Here is an 18,223-nt window from a genome sequence, read left to right as displayed (position 1 = left end):
AGCCACACAACTGGACAGAAACTCTAAAGGGGGGGTGCGGGATCTGAACTCAGACTGTTGAATCTACTCTTTATATTATTGAAAGTCAGGGCGAGACGGCCCCTAACTTTGAAGAACCACATCAGTGCGGTCAAAAATGTATCACATCTCCAAACACATCATTTATTTCTTTGATAAAGTGAAATTGATAAAGCGGTTTGCTGGGTCCCTGCTTGTGCAATTTGTGTTTGGATTAGCGTACAAGGGAAAGAAGCCTGTGGAGATGACACTGCCCTGTAACGTGAAACATAATCTGGGCTCTGAAAGAACAAAATTAACCCGAATATTCTGTGCGCAATCAGTTAAATAAAGAGGAAACCCATCTAAGATAAAAGAATTAGCACACATCTGTTTCAGTTTGTGAATCAGTGTGTGACTGCGTAGTTTTTGAATGTTGCACTGAAATAAAAAACAGACTTACGTCCTGCCATTTCACTTTGTGGCACATGTACACGCAAATCTGTTACAGACAGAAAATATAGATGATGCACAGGTTTACTTTCTCTAATCAGACTGACAGCGAGTCAGTTTATTCTAAATGTCTTACCCTTGGCATTTTAAACAACAAACCAACTTTCCCGTAGCATTGTTTTCCACTGAACCGTGTCACAGGGAGACATGTGTGTAACCTGTTTTTTAGAAAAACGAAGACGGGACCTCGCCACCCTCTGTGGCAGCCTTTATCCGGTTTTACCACAGTCTATTGTCTTGTTTAGCATTAAGGCCACGGCAATTTTCCCCGATCACGCTGTGCCTTGTGGGCCTGAGGCCGGATCAATCATGAGACAGTCACACACAAGTTGACGAATGCATCCACGCAGACGGAGACGGCATGTACGGTAGGGCAGTCATAGAAATACGTATAAGGGGTTCTTGTAATTGAGCCAGGATTCTTGAAAAGGTTGAGTTAAGGCTTGAGGCCGATTGTTTACAAAAGAGTGATTATGTAAAGGCATGTACACATGTGTATGGTTGGTCATCTAAAGGGAATTTCTGAGATTGGATTTGATAAGGTTCCTGTGATCGTGCCTTTTAAAGGGAGGAAAAAGGGGGGGAAAAGGGGCGGCCTTTAAAGAGAAAATTTGAAAAAAGAAATAACACAATTTGTCTTACAAATGAAAAGCGGAATCTGTAAGCACTAAATGATTTTGCAGCATACTTTAGATGGATATTGCAGTGTGACCGAGAGGATTCAGCGGCTTTTTGACTCAACACGTGCTACTGCCGAGGTTTTTTTATTCAGTGTTATCCAGTCTTAGCAAAGGATGATCTTTGACAGCAAACATGATTAGTGTAGCCTTGTTTTTCTGGCATGTGGTAATGTAACCAACCGACCAGGTCACGTAAACACATATATACTATTTATAAAGTTATGAGTAAGAATATTGAGTGCAGCTTTAACCTCAGTAAAGGCACCCTTATGCACCATTTTACCACACTGCAACACACAGGTGGACGTAATAACAATTAATATATTAACATGAGAACGACTGTGCGTCGTTCTTATTGTCTGGGAAGTTTCCGTCGGGGCTTGGAGTCAGAGGCAGGAACCAGACAGCTTTTGTGACTCCAGGTGCAGTATAAAGCCTGGACTGGTTTTTATTGAATTTATTAGGAAAGACAGAATATACAATTGTTAAAAAGGTAAAAAGCACACGTGGGGTTCTTTGGTAACACGCGGCACCATCTAACGCTTTCACAATGATGAATTTTAATCCTTCAATCCCATTTCATGTTCTGATGTATGTAGAGCTCCATCATTTACGGTTTCTGACTCCTGCCACGCCTGTGGGTGTTGTCAGGAAAAGACACTGTGGCAGCCAACAGTGCACGCCGTTGCCCTCCCAACCCTAACGATACCTGCTGTACTTTCACGTACCGTACAGAAGAGGAAACTCGGTTGTGAAAGCAGATGTCACCGTCCGTGGCGTTGTCTAACAAAAAGATGCTATCATGTTGCATAATTTCAAGTGTAGGATCAAGCGTTTTTTAATCAAGGAACTAAAAACGATGGATGTATCCACCTCTGCTGCTTCAGTTTCGACCACTTTCTTAAATCAAATATTAAAGTAAAATATTAGGTCTCTGTGGTACCTGTCTAACCTGCCAAGGAGTAATTTTACATCGTTGTATCGGTACTTTTACATGAATAAAGAATCTGAGCACTTCTTCAGACACTGCTGAGAGAGCGCAGAATCCTCCAACCAGCAGGTGATGTTGAGTCAGAGATGCAGAAGCAAACAATGGTCATTTTAGTTAATAAACCAGAACAAATAAACCTCTCACCCACAGGATCTTTACAGGTTTGAATATTATAGTTTCTAGTTCTCTAGCAAGTGCAGCCCCTCTTTCATGAGGTGAAAGCTCCCTGTGGATTTAGTGGCTGCTTGCCCTACGTGCTTTTGCAAGATTCCCCAGACTTAATACATTATTTCTTAGTGGGTACAACAGACTGCACACACAGAAAAAATTAAAAACACATTTTTGTCTGATGGCTTGAACAAGTCCTGAGGACCAGGCCTCAGTTGTCTGGATCTAGTTAACCTGTGGTCGCTGCATCCCTCCATCAAACACGCTGCCTCTGCTCCCTCACTCTTTTTTGTTTTGTTTTTCCTGTTTCCTCAGTCACTATTAAAACTTCTTATTCTGTCTCTATTATCCTGCTTCACTTGTGTGTGTGTGTGTGTGTGTGTGTGTGTGTGTGTGGCTGCAGAAGCGGAAAAAGCTCAAATGAAGATTTTAATATTAAAACAGAATCGTCTCTGTGGGGAAGCTGGATCACTGCAGAAGGAAAAGGGGGTCAAATGGTACCACCGTCCATGACTTAGCTCTGACCCATAGTCTCCCAAACATTATTAGCTGGAGCTCAGCCGATCAAAGCATTTCTCCTGTTCAGATGGTATATACACTCAAAGGTTTTAATGCCTTAAAAAAAACATATTTCTTAATACGTAGTTGCTTCAGAAAAAACCTGCTCCAGACGACAAAAAAGAAAACCACTTGCACAATTTCTAACTGTCCACTAGGGAATATCTAAATATGCTTCAATAAATCTACAAATAACTCTTCTCTATTTATTTACCAGTGTGTTGCGGGGCAGTGTTTTAATCAGTGATGAATGGATTTCACCAGATGCCAGAGCCTTGAAGTAAGCAACGGCGCATGGGAGTGTATGCGTGTGTGTATATGAACAGTAACAGTGTGAGGGTCCTCTACAGTGTGTTTCCTTTTATGACTCCGTGCATGAAATTGTACAGTTGGACCCATTTTAACTGCCTTACAGGGGTACACCAGCAATGTAATATTGCGTTTTTCAAAGGTGGGAGACTCATTAGAGAATAACAAGAGAGAGATTTCAAAATTGACGCCACAAAGGCCGAGATGTTGCGCCTCATGTTGGCTGGTACGGATCAAGTTTTAAATGACTTTCCGTGCCTGATAAATGCCCACAGCTTTCACACTCCACACCCCCGGTCTGTAAAGATAGCCCTCTGATAGAAGTGTGTTGTCCGCCCAGGCCGATATAACCCCCGTTGACATCTCTAAGGTTCATCGCACAACTGTTAGTAGTCCGTTGTATGCTGAGTATTAAATGCGTGGACTTCCCCTTTTAAAAAAGGACCGGACTGACGGAGGAGAGATTTAAATTAGCCTTCATTGTGCCGAAATCTGAAGGACAGCAGACAAAGAGTGATTGTATCTCAAAAGGGGACTGCAGTGAATAGATAAGCATAAAGAAAAAAAAAAAGACAATTGCTTCTGAGTCGCCATTAGTAATTGAATGTTTTGGATTTTTGCCTTTTGAGGGTTTTGTTCCTATGAAAACTTGATGGTCGGTTGATGTTTCCATTTTGTCTTGTAGTTTTGGTTTTCGGGTTAAATTGTCAGAGGGCTCAGAAAATTTACAGGACATAGATAAAAGGACAGCTGCTGGCTGTGATTAATGCCGTGTGCCGTTGTTGGTCTTTCCTCCATCTACCTTTTAATCTTTAAAGTCTTCCCTCACTAACCCCCCTCTCTCTCGCCTCTTGGCAGGGAGACCACACGTGGGCAACCATGTTGGGTCAGAGCGTGCGGTTGCAGCCGGTGCCCATCCAGAGCCTGTCGGAGCTGGAGCGAGCCAGGCTACAGGAAGTCGCCTTATACCACCTGGAGGACCGGGACCTGGACCTCAAGATGAGCATCCCAAGAGGTACGGGAATGACAAAAACGGATAAGCTGGTGCTTTTGCGTGTTTCAGCTCATCAACTGCACATCGCGTTTTCTCTTCTAGCCATTTTCCAAAGCGGATCATACCCTCTCACATTAATTTTGAACGTCTCATCGAGTTGGATGCTTTAAAACCCAAGATTTATAGGAAGAGTTTGGCATTTCGGGAAATACGTCTTTCTGCTTTCTTGCTTGGAGTCAGATGAGAAGATTCATACTACACTCATACACCTACCAGCACCTCTAAAGCTCACTAATGGACGTATTGTATCTGGGTTGTTCAATCTCTACATAAACCGATATGTAGACACATCACTCTACAGGGTGTGTGTCTTTGTGCCCGCCTAGAAATAGTTCCACATAATACTGGGAGCATTTTCTTACCTTTGGACAAAGCCAGGCTTGCTCTGTCTCAGTTTCTACTAAGTCGTGCAAAGGTAACCAGCAAATGCAGTCGCTTCATATTTAGCAAATTGTTAGCAATCTCCTAATCTAATTCATGGGGGGGGGCAAATAAGTGTTCCCAAAATTGGTCATTTGGCCATGTTTGGGGATTTTCAGTCCTCTGTCTTTGATACCTATACAACATAACTTGGGAATATAATACAATGGTGACAGCAAACGTTCATCCAACCATGATTCGAGATTTTCATAGCTTGTTGAAGTGGATTTAATTCTGTTTGAATTTATTCTTAAAACTTTTGGTTGGCTGGATAATAAAATAAAATATAAATAAAAGTTTACACAATCTGTAGATAAAGGGGTTAAAACGCTGAAAAAACATGCCCTAAATAGGCCTGGGGTCAAGACCCCATCATAATGTTGCATAATGTCATGTTTCTTTATCAACGTGACTTTCGATGAGTTTGTTTTTCTCTTCGGTCAAAGAAAACACTCTGCACGAGTGTAAACTATCCAAGTTGTCAGCTATGATAAGAAAAGTGCAAAGGAGGCTGCATGATTTGTTTATTCATACACGTCTCATTTGATATCTTAAAGACTACCGAAAGGATTCTGAGTTTGGCTCAGTGTTGACCATTTGTGTTGACCAAAAAAGCACAAACAAAGGTTAATTTTAGCTGCTTTAAACACATGGCCAGTGTTATTTTTCTGGTGTGGACATCTATAAAAGGCTATTCTTTTAGGTGATTGTGGCTGTCTTTGCCTGATATGGACACAAAAATAATCTCATGGGGTAAATTCTGTGCTAAAAACTAAAAGAACAGTTTTTTTTTTCTCCTCTAGCTAAATGCCATTAAAGGAACAACACTGATGAAAGATTACTTTTCTTACTTTCCAACTCCAAACACAATCATGAGCCCTGGAACACAATTATAGCAAATTAATCAGAACGAATGGGCATTTTACCAAAGGTTATTCAGTCTGACCTCATATCCATGTGAAGTCAGTGTCTTTTTTTCAGCAGGATTGGGGTGATGATGTATCTGTAGCACCGCTAAGAGCAGTTTCCTTTTTTACACTTTTCCTGACAATCGAACAAATATGAACTTGTTTCCACGCAGGAAATCCACATGCTTTTCTTAAGCATTAAAGACAAGTAAGCTATTTTCCTCCTCCCTAGCATAACAGCGAGCTACACCAGAACTTTATTGTTCTAATAACAGCAGAAATACCTCAACACTTTTCCTCTGTTGACGTTCGCTTGCACAACCATTCCTCTTCTTGCCACTGGACCACTTCCCACTTTGAAAACTAATCTTATCCTTCGGGGCTCCAAAGCACTAAATCCAGCCAATAAAGTGAGATAGTTTCACTCATAAACTGTAAATCTTTAATACACCTCACAGACTGCGGGCACTGGAGGGATCACCGAGGTCGGGGGGCATCACAGGGTGTAGAGGCTGATGCTAGGAAACGACCACGGCTGATTGTAGAAGGTGTGTGTGTGAGTGTGTGAAGGATCTGTTGGGAGCCTCTGTCCGTATGAGAGACCGGTTGGTATGTAAGCCGCTTTTCTCAGACTCAACGACCCTCTCTCCATTACTGCTGCTCTCTCTCTCAGGGTAATTAAACCCCCGATCTGCTCAACTTTGACCACGCTGCTCATTCGGGCGAAAAAAGGGATACAACCAATTCACGTTCTATAACCTTTCTCACAGCATGCTCCAAGCTGCTCTGTGGAGTTTTCTTGTGTTTACAAACATTCTTGTTTCTCAATAAAACACATTAAGGGCGTTTACATCGACCTGTTCTTATGCACATTTTCCATTTGCAAGTTAAAAAACCGAAGTGGAAACTCATGATATTTGAAAAAAAAACAACTGAAATATCGTGAAAGTTTTTATGCCTCGGTTGAGGGGAAAAAGTTGGTGTATCGATAAAAGCTAAATGCGCTCAACTCCTAATATTCACGCGACAGTAGTGGACGGAAATGCACATTTTTAACATTCACGTTCGCTAGCTAGCAGGTTTCTTCTTGCCTTAGTGGGAAACCATGTGTCGCCTCGGATTGTGCCTGTGCAAGTTAAAAAAACGAAACAGGGACCTACTCATAAAAACATTTTGCTCATAGCGCTAGTTGTGGTCCAAAACTCCACAGGGGCACTTTAAGGTTACACAGAATGTGTCCCTTTTCCAGGGTCATTGATTCTGAGTATTCCCTTTTTTTTTTTTTTTTTTTTTTGGTTTTGGTTCTAGCTAAACTGAAATTAAAAATATTGTAGGATCTTATGCTCATGTTTTTCTTTACACAAACAGTTTTACAGGTATTTTTGATTTTTTTTTTTTCTTCCCCATCAGGTCAGGGTTCAATTAAGCAGTAACATTCATGGGAAAATGAGTTAATCTCTTCCTGTTTTCTGCTTTGTGGCTCCACCTGTTCAGATGATTTCAGGAGCCTGGTTTTTAATGGATTCCCATGGTCTGGGTCACGGTCGGTGCAGATTTTCTGTATCATATCATCTGTTTTGTTCTGAACCATGCGTAATCATGGACTAAAACTTCTCACCTTTAGGGCACAGACTTACCAAATATTCTAAATAGGGCAATCTGGGAAGTTCTGAATGTCATGTATTCCCTAATAGGAAAAAGACTTCGCCTTGAATTTGTGATTTGTAAACACCAATTTTACTGGCCCAAAAAAGAAAGGAAAAAAGGAAAAAAAAAAAGGCTTTGGCCCTCGTAAACCCAGTCAGAGAGGGACGATGTGGAGCTTGTAAACAAAACAAAAACACTCATACTCTCCTTGTTTCCATTAGAAGTGAAGTTGTTGGGTGATGGGAGCAGCTGTGGAGGCAGATAACTGTGGTCGGGAGAGCTTCATTTATAACACCAGAGGCCCAACAAAAAGAAATAAATGAGTAAACTAACAATAGCTCTGATGCTAATACAATATGGTTTAGCGTCCTTTATTCTGAGGGTCAAACCCTGGGCACTATAATGTATACTTTATACAGGCATGCATCACTGAGCTGACAGTGTATTTAAGCTCAGAGAGTTTTAAGCTTGGAACATTGGAAATGTAGCTCAAGCCAACCAAAATAACTATATATATATATATATATATATATATATATATATATATATATATATATATATATATATACAATTGATGCACAAGTTGGCTAATGAACCAACATCCCCAAAGGTTGCTGCTTCAACTCCAGAGAGGATGAATTAGGAAAATCAAAAGTAATTGTGACTTTTAAAGTGAATTTATTTACTCTCTTGTGTACTGTTACGTTATAATGCAGACATCTCTGCAGGGTCAACCAGTTTATCTCCGTCTGGCTCGTATACAAAGCGCTCTGTAAGTGAGTGTGGGAATATTCCTCGGTTCCTCTCCCCAGGGGTGAGATCTCCCCAGTCCACTGGGTCTGACATGGTCTAATCATCACCTCCTGCTGCCCTCCCTCCCTCCCTGTCTTGGGTTTCTGTTGCCATGTCTCCACTGGGTTTCGTCTTCTCCGCTTCAGTTTCTTTGTCTTTTCCCATCTCTCTCTGTCTCCGCACGGCTCTTCTCAACTCCCTTTTCTCCATCACAAAAATCCTTCTTTGCCATCTTTCAGCCTTTCTTCCTCTTTATCTCCTCCTTTCTCTTCTTGCTCATTTCCCTCTTATTCTTTCTTATTTTTGCCTCTCACTGCTTCAGCTGAAAGAGGAATCCTTGCCATAAAACCCCTCCACTTTGTTTGTACCGACACACTAGTTTATGCATCAATCTTTACATTTATTTACGTGCATGGCCCCATGTGCTGGCATGTTTACGCATGCACGAGTGTGTGTTTGTTATTCTTATTGGCGAGTTTCACTGAATCCTTTTGAAACATGCCATTCGTTGTGAGGTTGATTTACTGTTATCTGGAGAGGTCGGGAGTTAATTGTCATCCCCCATCTCTGAATCACTGCTCTACAGGGACTAACTCGCTCTCTCCTTCCGCTGATCTGCTTTCTGCCTTAATATTTTTCTCACTTTTTATCTGTCTTCCTCTCAGTCTGTCTCACGTCCAGTTGTTCCTTCTCCCTCCCTCGGTTTTCTGCCAACAAAGTTAATTTTCAGGCCAAATTATTTTCTTATCAGCTTCTCAGATTTTTCTGCCTTTCTCCATTTAATATCACTTGAAATCGAATATCTCTGGATTTTGGCCTGTTGATTAGACAAAGCAAACAATTTGAGGACACCACTTTTGGGCTTGGGGAAATGGTGAGCTTGTGTTAGTGGGTTAGTTGTACCCCTCTCCTGGGCAAGATAGGCAGCAACAATAAAGAGTTACGTACTAATAACATGATCAGAGTTAAACAAAATATGATTGTCAATTAGAATCACGAAAACATTTAGGAATAACCTAAAATGGCATCGTAAGACAACATAAGAACAACTTAAATCCCTTCAGAATAAATAAGGCAAATTTAAAACAATATATATATATGAACACACACAGATTCTTAAATGCCTCATAGCAAAAGCTGCCAAAAGAAAACGTCAAGTAGTTGCAGCAGTGATCTTAGTTCCAGTTCTTGCCTCTTGCAGCATCCCGGCACCACCAGATAGTTTCGGCGATCAAATATCTTCCAGCAGTTCTACGGAAAGCCAACGTCATTATCCGTGACCCTTCACACCTTCTCCATAGCCCAGTCATGCCATTACCTTCCATTCAAAAAGGTAATTTTACAGCGAAGCAGTAAAAGAACGTGTGCTCATGATGGTGCTTCTCGCCCGGCCATACACACTAACTTGGTGTATAAAACCCAGCGCAGTGTGTGTGTGTGCTGCTTTTACCTTTAACTTTCAAAGACAACTTTGTGACACCATGAGATGGGCAATAAAGTTTTTCCTTGTCTGATCCTGACTTTAAAATCTCTTTTCGGAAGGTTCCAGAGGAAGCAGCACCCTCTACATAAAATCTCTTTCACCTATTCAGTAGAGACTTTGGGGAGCGTCGATCCTAATAAGATGTGTTTTTTCCTTCACTACTCTTTCTCTCTTTCCCTTTCTTTAAATCTTTACACTCCTCCAGATGTTAGCCACCAATGTGTCCATCTCATGGTTTACCTTGTCTTTCAAGCCCTCAGATGTTTCACTGAGAAGCTACATTTGCTGCAGCCGCTTGAGGGAGAACCGGATGGATAAGTCGACAAAACGTCGGACTTTAACCTTGTGTTTATTATTGTAGCCATGACAAGAAACATCCTCTAACCTTAATGGAGTGTTTATTTTAATCCAGACCATGGTTGGTTAAACCCAACCTATCCGAACCCTTACCACGGGACTGTCACGTCGTTAAAAGGGTTAGTTACTCGTTTTCCAACAGTGATTTTTTTTTTTTTTTTTAACAGTTAATCTGTGGCATGTCTCTTGCCACTGCAGGGGCAAACTAATTAAGCAAAAGTTCCTGTGGGTTGTACCGGAGGGTAGGGACAAACAAACCTACATGGTCGTTTTGGGTGGAGGGCTTTTCGGCTTGAGGAATTCAACGATTTTGAATAGAAGCAGCCAAGCAAATTGTGAAAAATCTTTTTAAAAAAAAGGCAGAATGGAGAGTGCTGGATTCAGGTGCAGGAAAAAAAGTCTGTGAGTCTAAAATATTTGGAAGCCCCCGTCATGTTTCCCCCTCTCTGTATATGTCTTGGCCCGTCGTCTTAGCTCTCTGTGCTCAATGTGCATTATGTAATCATTCACTGAGTTGATACATGTGTGCGCACACACACACACACTCGTCAGTACAAGATCAGCCTTAGCTGGAGGTGGTGTGTGTGAGGTGGGAGGGGTCGAGCGCTTTGGAAATAAACTTTAATTTCCTGCAGTCATGGGAATTTGACCCTTTTATCCCGACGGCAACCACACACACGCACAAACAAGCACATAAATACACTTTCACATGGACAAACCCACACTTTTTTCTTCTTTCCCCTGCTTTTTAAAATTTTGCTGATCTCCTGTGGTTAATGGGGGGGAAAGGAAAGAATTTCCAGCTTTAGCATCACAAATATTTTGAAAGGCACTATTTGCAATGTAGGGAGGTCCACTCGGTCCATAATAGGGAAAAGCCCCAACTTTGAAATAGTGACTTCTAAACAGCAGCTTCACTAACCCAAGCAATGGCTTCTTCGTAAACCTTGTCAGAAGGGGAGGATGTAGGGGCTCGTAAAAAAAAAAGAAAAAGGGGACCCGAGTCAAAACAAAACACACAGAGAGCGGCTGCAACAAATGCCCACTCATACACACTACATTAACCACCAGCACGTAGGCATGGATCTCCAGCAGTAAAACTGTTGCTGAGCCGAAAATATCTTTATACGACTGATAGGTTTTATATGTTGTTCCAGGAATTTAGAAAAAAAAACAGATAACAATAAGGAGGCGATAACCCTCCAAATGAAATTAAACTGAGTTTTATATCTTTCCATCCTTTGAGTTTTATGTCAGCATCCCGTGTCTGTGCAGACAGCATCCCATTGGGAATGCCGTCGCGTCTTCGGTCAACGTCGACAGAGAAATTTTTCACATTAAATTTGACACTTAACTGCCTGAAGCGGTGGCATCATCGAAATGCTACTAATATTATCTTCTGCCTAATGCCTCTCTCTCTCTTCCCACATACATAGACGCTAGGGCGGTCACTTAAAAAAAATGAAGTTTAAACCAATGAGAACTAACACGTAATTTATTTTTGCTGGATTTAGTGTTTAATGGTCGATCTCCTTTCCTTTAGTTCATGCCCTTAAATATGCACTATTTATTTTTCCTTTCTCTCGAGAATTTTCGTGTAGACATACAATACATGCAAAAACAAACCCACACACACACACACACCACATCCCTTTGTTTTTTCATGTTTGGGCCCCTACGGCCTTTAAGCAAAGGGTGTATTCAAACAAACAACAAGGTCTCATCTATTGAAACCCCTATTCCGAGAACTGAGGAAGAGGTACAAGCACACAGGAGCAAAAGACAATACCTGAAAGAGAGAGGAAAGGGAAAAAGGTAGTAATGAGGGTGGGTTGAATTGGCGGTGTGTGTGTGTGTGTGTGTGTGTGTGTGTGTGTGTGTGTGTGTATGTGTGTGTGTGTGTGTCTGTGTTTGAGAGAAAGAAGAGATGATTGAATCTATTAAGTTAATTCAGAGCTGATAAAAGGACGAGGGAGATGAATGTAGTTTCTTTCATGTATAGGTGAGTGTTTGTGTAGCGATCCGTCATTACTGGCGTCTTAACAAGCTATACACATGGAAATACAAATATATACAATACATACACACACACTTACATAACTAAATAAATGAAAGACCGACATCAGAGACCCAATAGTACATGGCTCCGACTAAAGTGTGGACATACTTGAGCACCACTAACAATTCTATTCACGGTGGCCTTTTCTGTTTCCTCACAGAAATACGCAAACGGAGAAAATCTCTGCGCAGGAAGTTTGACTCCTTTTCAAAGGAAAAGAAAGAGCGAGGTGAGTTCAACACGTAAACACAGACACACTTGGTTAAACACAACACCCCCTCTGACTACACTTTGTCTCTTTTGATAATCCGCGTTCCCACGTGAATATGTGCGTGTGAGCTTCCCCTATGAATCCCCCCCCCCCGCACCCGACGCCCACAGATGTCCCCGGTGTTAAAGTAAATATCATCGTCCCAAGCAAAGTCCATTCTGTCCATTCAAACAGCATCACCACCGCTGACGTCTGGTGGTTTTTTACCACTAATGGTCAAACATGCTTGAAATTGTTTATAAAAAGCGCAAGAAGCTGAGTCCTGCAGACTGAGTCACGCAGGGTTCTCTCAGTCGGCCTTGTGTTTCATTGTCTCTGCTTCTTTCCTGCATTGCTGTAGCATCCACTCAATAGTTAATAAACTCAATAGCCTACGCCAGATGTGATAGTCATGCTTCGTCACCGTAGAAACTCAAAAACAACTCCTTTAGTATGGGACCTTGACGTCCACACTGTACCGCGATTACTGGAAGAAAACAACCTCGAATAATATTTTACTCAGGACATTTACATTGTCCAAGGTGATGCAATTTCTGTGCTTGCTCATCTTTTTTTTTTTTTTAATCTCTCTCTTTTTTCATCTCATCTTTGCTTACCAGCCAAATAAGGTGCACATCTGCCTCAGGGGCCTCATGGTCCCTTGGGTTCAAGGTTTTGGGGGAACCAAAGGCACAATTATACCTAGAGCTGCAGTGATTAGTGAAATAATCAATTATCAACAGAAAAATAATCGCTAACGATTTTGATAATCGATTCATCTTTTGTCTCTTTTTTTTTTATTGTGGCGAAAATGCCAAACTTTCGCTGTAGATTCAGCTTTTGACATCAGCTTGGATTTGTCATTATTTCCTGACATTTTATAGACTAACTGATTAATTGATTAATCGAAAAAATAATCATTAGATTAACCGATGAGGATAAAATTATTATTTAAAATAATTAAATAATAATTATTTCAATTTCCCCTCTTTCGCTTGCCTCCGTCTTTTGCCCCCTCTTTATATTTCATCTCCCTCCTTTGCTTTCTTTACCTCCCTCTTTTTCTTCTCTCTCTCTCTCTCTCTCTCTCTCCGTAAGCCCCGTGGCCAATCATCTCCCAATGTGACCCCATCCTCTCATAAAGAGATGTTCTCTATTCTCAGGTGATTATCACAGCAGGGCAAGATACGAGCCAAAACACACATCACACACACACACACACACGCACACACACACACACACACACACGCACACACACACACACACACACACACACACACACACACACATTCCCAGGATGTCTGTGCAGGTCTGTAAATCCTGCCTCCAGCCTCTTACACACAGGGACTTAGCTGAAGCTAACCCTGCTAATGAAAACACAGAACATTGGGACCTGGCAGAACTCCTGCTGGCTCTGCCTCCCTACTACTGAAGGCATGACTGTGTGGCCTTCAGGGGTAGGCAGGTAGCAGATTACGTGTAACTGGGTGACATAGCGGTAACTGTCATCTGTTTGGAGTTACTGTGAAAGAAATGGTATTTAGTGAGTTTAGTTTTTATGTTATTTGCCGATATGTTGGGCTGTCGGGAATTATGCGAAGAGACACGATGTTTGTTTTTAAGTTTTCCAGCATTTTCTTGATTTAATACAGATTGCAGGTTGAGCTATTCAAGCTTTTCTCTAGTGCAGGAAATCATAGTGGATAATAGATAAGAAAGCAAATATGAAGCCTGAGGTCTCAGATCATCTTTGCTGGGGTTATAAAAGGATAAAAGGTAGAAACCATTGCCATTTCTGTACTTTAATTATATTCGGATTTGAGTTTCTGTGTTGCTATTCCAGTGTGCCTTTTGAGTTGTTGTTTGATTGGACCTATAAGATTATAACAGCCTTCAGGTCATGTAAGAAACTGTGTATTTATGACATGACAGTGAATATGTGAGCGTCCCAAAAAAGTCATAATTAATAGACAATATTGTCTGCCGCACTGAGTTACCAAATTGTGATGTTCGGGGTTGTGTCACCTGCAGGCTTGGAACCGATGGAGGTTCTGACTGTTGGCGGCACAAAGGCAGGGTATTCTCAAAAAAGGAGTCGTCCCACCTCGTCGGAAGACGAAAGTGTGTACGGTCGTCCCGCACGGCCAGACTTGAGGGCCAGGTGAAAAGCTGTCCGTCATGCAAACCGACGGGACGTGACGATCACTTAAACAATGGTGCACATTTTCAAACTGTCTCTGCTGGAAGGCATTCGTAGGGTCGCACTCTTTGTACAAGAAACTAGCAACCTCCAAACCCTAATGTCGTAAGGGGGGGGGGCTTACCGACGCTGTTGGGCCATCCAACGAGCACTGCGGTTGGAGCGTACTAACGCCATCGCAGTTGAACATTTGCATTGTTCTGTTGTTTGATATTTATTAACTTTTATTTAAGATTTCAGATGCCCCAAAACTGCTCTCTCAGCGAGGGCACGAGTGGGCAAGGTTCTAACCAGTTGTAGTTCTTGAGTTTAGCAGTCTGAGCAAGTTCACACAGTCCCGTCCGTACGTCTCGAAACCAGAGATATACAACATTCGATGAACACAAACACAGTCAGACATTACTTACAAGTACAAGCTAAAACAGGAAGAGGCCGAGGGGGTGGAGGGAGTTAAATGACGGAGAGCAGGTAGTGGTGTAGCAGCTTGGACACACAGCTCAGCGTTGGTGTGTGCAGCCAGAACGAGTGCCAAAAGTTCATTTAGACTGTCTAGTGTTAAGGACCTGCTTGAAACAAACTCGGTCACGAAAGTGTTTACACCTGTTTCGGACAAAAAAAGCCTGCGTTTGTAGTCTTGACACGATGAATTGTAAAAACAGGGATGGGGGGGGGACATTGGTACCATTCATGGTGTTGCAGTCGGTCATACCCACAAAAAGTGACAGAAGTTGTTGTGTAAAGGATTCAAAAATGAGCTTGACAGAGAAGTTTCAAAGCCTGTCTTCTTTCTCACCTCTGCCCACCTGTTGCTTAGAGCTGGCCTGATTGACGAATTGTCTGTTTCCAAAACAGTCCCCAACCACTGTGATGTCAGAGCCGGGGGCTTTAGACGCTGCCACACCGTCAGACCAACTTCTGTGTATCTCCGGATATGCTGCTTTGGCCTCCCTCCAGCTTTTTCATACATTATTTTTAGGAGAAGGTTACGTAGAAGCTGCTAAGCTTCATATAATTCGCTCCTGTGTTTTTGCATATGTTTGACTGGGTTTACACAGAGGACAGTCTGTGTAAAACTAAACTTTTTTTTTTTTATTCACTAAGCCCCGGATGACCAATATTACCATCCAGCTGCTGGTGTGATGAAAGAAAAGCACAAGAGAGTGCTGAACAGCATCTAAATATATCTCCTTCAGTCTTCCAGTAACAGATAATGACCTGAGATACAGAAATACTAAAGAGGGAAAGCAGTGTAATTACTGAACAATCAGGCATGAAGCAGTAAGACACATGAAGCTGTCTTCCTGTCTGACTTCTATTATTTGCTTCAGTGTGAACTCAGGACATTCATCTGTAGCATGCAGCTTCGTAGACAGGAGTTTAGAAATATTGAGGTCACGAGTCCAAATTACTCCATGCTGCGCATCCTCCTTGGAGCCGCAAACGTTACAAAAGGCCGTAAAAGATCATCTGATGAGTCAAAAATGTAACTGATTACATCGATGAATAATACAGTTATGTAAATACTTAAAACGCCGCCCTAGCAAATTTCTGAATAGCGACCGAAGGTTGTCTCTTTTTTCACTTTTTATATCATCATTTATCTGTTAACATATGTTTTATGTAAATGTTATCTCTCTACACAAAGGTCTAATATTTTTCATACTGCCACACATACAGTTTTGGTGGAGAAGTCCCTTTATTAGGTTTTTCCTTTCGGCCTAAAAACAGTCAAATCTAAGGAAAATCTAAGTAATTTCATGATTATTTTACACAACAAAGATGCAAAGTTCCAGGACTCCGATTCTTGTGTGAGCATATGGTAAAGGAAAGGCATAAAAAGAAAACTGAATACATGAGTGAAATAAAAAAGAAAGAACGTCAAGTAAGAACTTGACCTTTGTGTCTTCGATTGTAGCTGCAGCTCGGCCATGTGCAGACCATCCTACTGCATATTTCTACCTTCCTTCTTTCTTTCATTTGAATTTGCCAAACTATGAAAAGAAGATTTAAAAAACAACAGCTGACGCTTTATTTACCTTTTTTTATAACTCTGTAGTAGTAAAGCCTCAGGGCTCTCAAATGTCTACTTGTCCCATTAGCTATGCTTCCTGACTCTGCAAAGCATTTTCCAACACTTCCCAGCTGCCACAGCCAGCTATTAAATCCTCAGTTATTTACTTTAAACATGACCATACCTCCTGTGCGAGCAGCCAACGCTGTCATAGTTGGCATGTGATTCCAGGAAACGTGGCCAAATGTCAGGAGGCAGCGGCATGGAGGAGTGGACAGCTTGGCCGTTTCTGCCGACAGACGTCAAGACTGAGGAATAAGCACGGGCTTACTGATCAAACAGGACACATTAAGCAACGCCATCTATCAATGGATAGAACCCGTTCTCGTTGGCAGAGCAAGAACGGGCTTTACGACAAAGTGTCCATCCTGCTGAATGATTTTTAGAGCAAGATTAATAAGCAGAAACCAGGAGGATTATTATTGTAAATTTGTATACCCAAAAAAGGTGGAAAAAGGGCAAACAGCCACTGATGTTAAGAAGCAAAATATTTGGTTATTGCTGCTCTTACACCATTCTGAAACAATTACAAGAAAAAACAAGTTTCTATCCCAACAGTTGCCAGCAAATGGCACCTGGATTGGCATGCACCAAAACTGTGGACTGTCTGCGCTGCACTGCAGGGACTGTTGCACGGGCCCAGGAACCATTTGAAGAACTGTACCTGCGTTTCAACCAGAGAACCGGGGTCCACATTTGGTTTCTCTGCCCTGGCCTCAAAAAAGGTCCCTGCACTAGGGGGTAGTATTTATCGAGTCACAGAGAGAAACAAAACGTTGCATCTGTTGTTTTATTTAATGCACTTACAGACCAAAGCAAAAATAATTGACAATGAAACACCCAGCAGATAGCTGCTACTTTGCAGAACACAACAACACTATTGGGTTTTTTTTTTTCAGTAACTGATTAATTGACCTAATCTTCATAGTTCTTAAGATGCGGTTGAAACGTAAACCGAACTTACAGATCCTAATTTAATGCTAGAGGGTAGCTGCTGTGGCTGCTTAGTGCCAGGAACCATTTGGTAAAAAAAAAACAAAACCTAGTAAATGACCATCATAATGGTAGTTTTCATTAACTGGATTAACACAGTAAATCCCAATTATGTTCGTGAGCAAACTGCAGCAACTCTTAGTTACTAGCTAAGTCATTTTTGGTAGCATTCTGTTCCAAACCGTTAGCATGATTAGTAGCCAAAAGCCAAGAGGAATATAGTTAAGTGAACTGTGAATTGACTACTGCAAACATTGTATTTCATTTGAAATCAAATTTTTAATAGTAATGTTAAGACAATTGCGCTGGACAGTGTAGACATCTGCCAAGCAGCTGAGAATTCTGCAACCAGTGTTTGAGGCCCTACTTTACTTTTTTATTCTGTTTTTACATTTTGATTTGACTGCTGTAATGTTTCTGCACTTCGCAGCCCCGATGACAGTAGACTGATTGTATAAATTGTGCAAAGAGGGTTTCAGTTCATTTAGGGAATATCAGGTGTTTTGACCACCTCGCTTTTCTCCAAATCGTGTCGCCAACTCCCCGAGTATCCTGTATCCTCTAACTCACGTCATCTACGTCTCCATGACAAAATCATGCGTTACCTTAAACATTGTTCATATTCACAAAACAATCCATCTTATAAACTGTGCTGTGTATAAGAATTTCAGGGATAGCTCCTGGCTAGTTGGTCGACGATACAGGCTACCATATTTAAGATCGTTTAACACGATGATGCAGGTTGGTTATAATTGCTAGAAATTTAATTAAAA

General features: G+C 41.5%; 1 protein-coding gene across 4 annotated transcripts in view; it reads left to right on the top strand.

Annotated features, from left to right (window-relative positions):
- The window catches only part of arhgap36 (Rho GTPase activating protein 36), a 64,816-nt gene that overhangs the window by 28,079 nt on the left and 18,514 nt on the right, over positions 1-18,223 (top strand). For all 4 annotated transcript variants that reach the window (XM_040141515.1, XM_040141514.1, XM_040141517.1 and 1 more), the window contains exons 2-3: positions 4,075-4,231; positions 12,097-12,165. In XM_040141515.1, coding sequence (XP_039997449.1) covers positions 4,075-4,231; positions 12,097-12,165 — 226 coding nt within the window. The remainder of the gene's footprint in view (positions 1-4,074; positions 4,232-12,096; positions 12,166-18,223) is intronic.

Source organism: Xiphias gladius, chromosome 12, assembly GCF_016859285.1.
Source record: "Xiphias gladius isolate SHS-SW01 ecotype Sanya breed wild chromosome 12, ASM1685928v1, whole genome shotgun sequence".
NCBI classification, from domain to species: domain Eukaryota; kingdom Metazoa; phylum Chordata; class Actinopteri; order Istiophoriformes; family Xiphiidae; genus Xiphias; species Xiphias gladius.
Note: the sequence above shows the minus strand (reverse complement) of the source record. Positions and strands in the feature narration are given on the sequence as shown.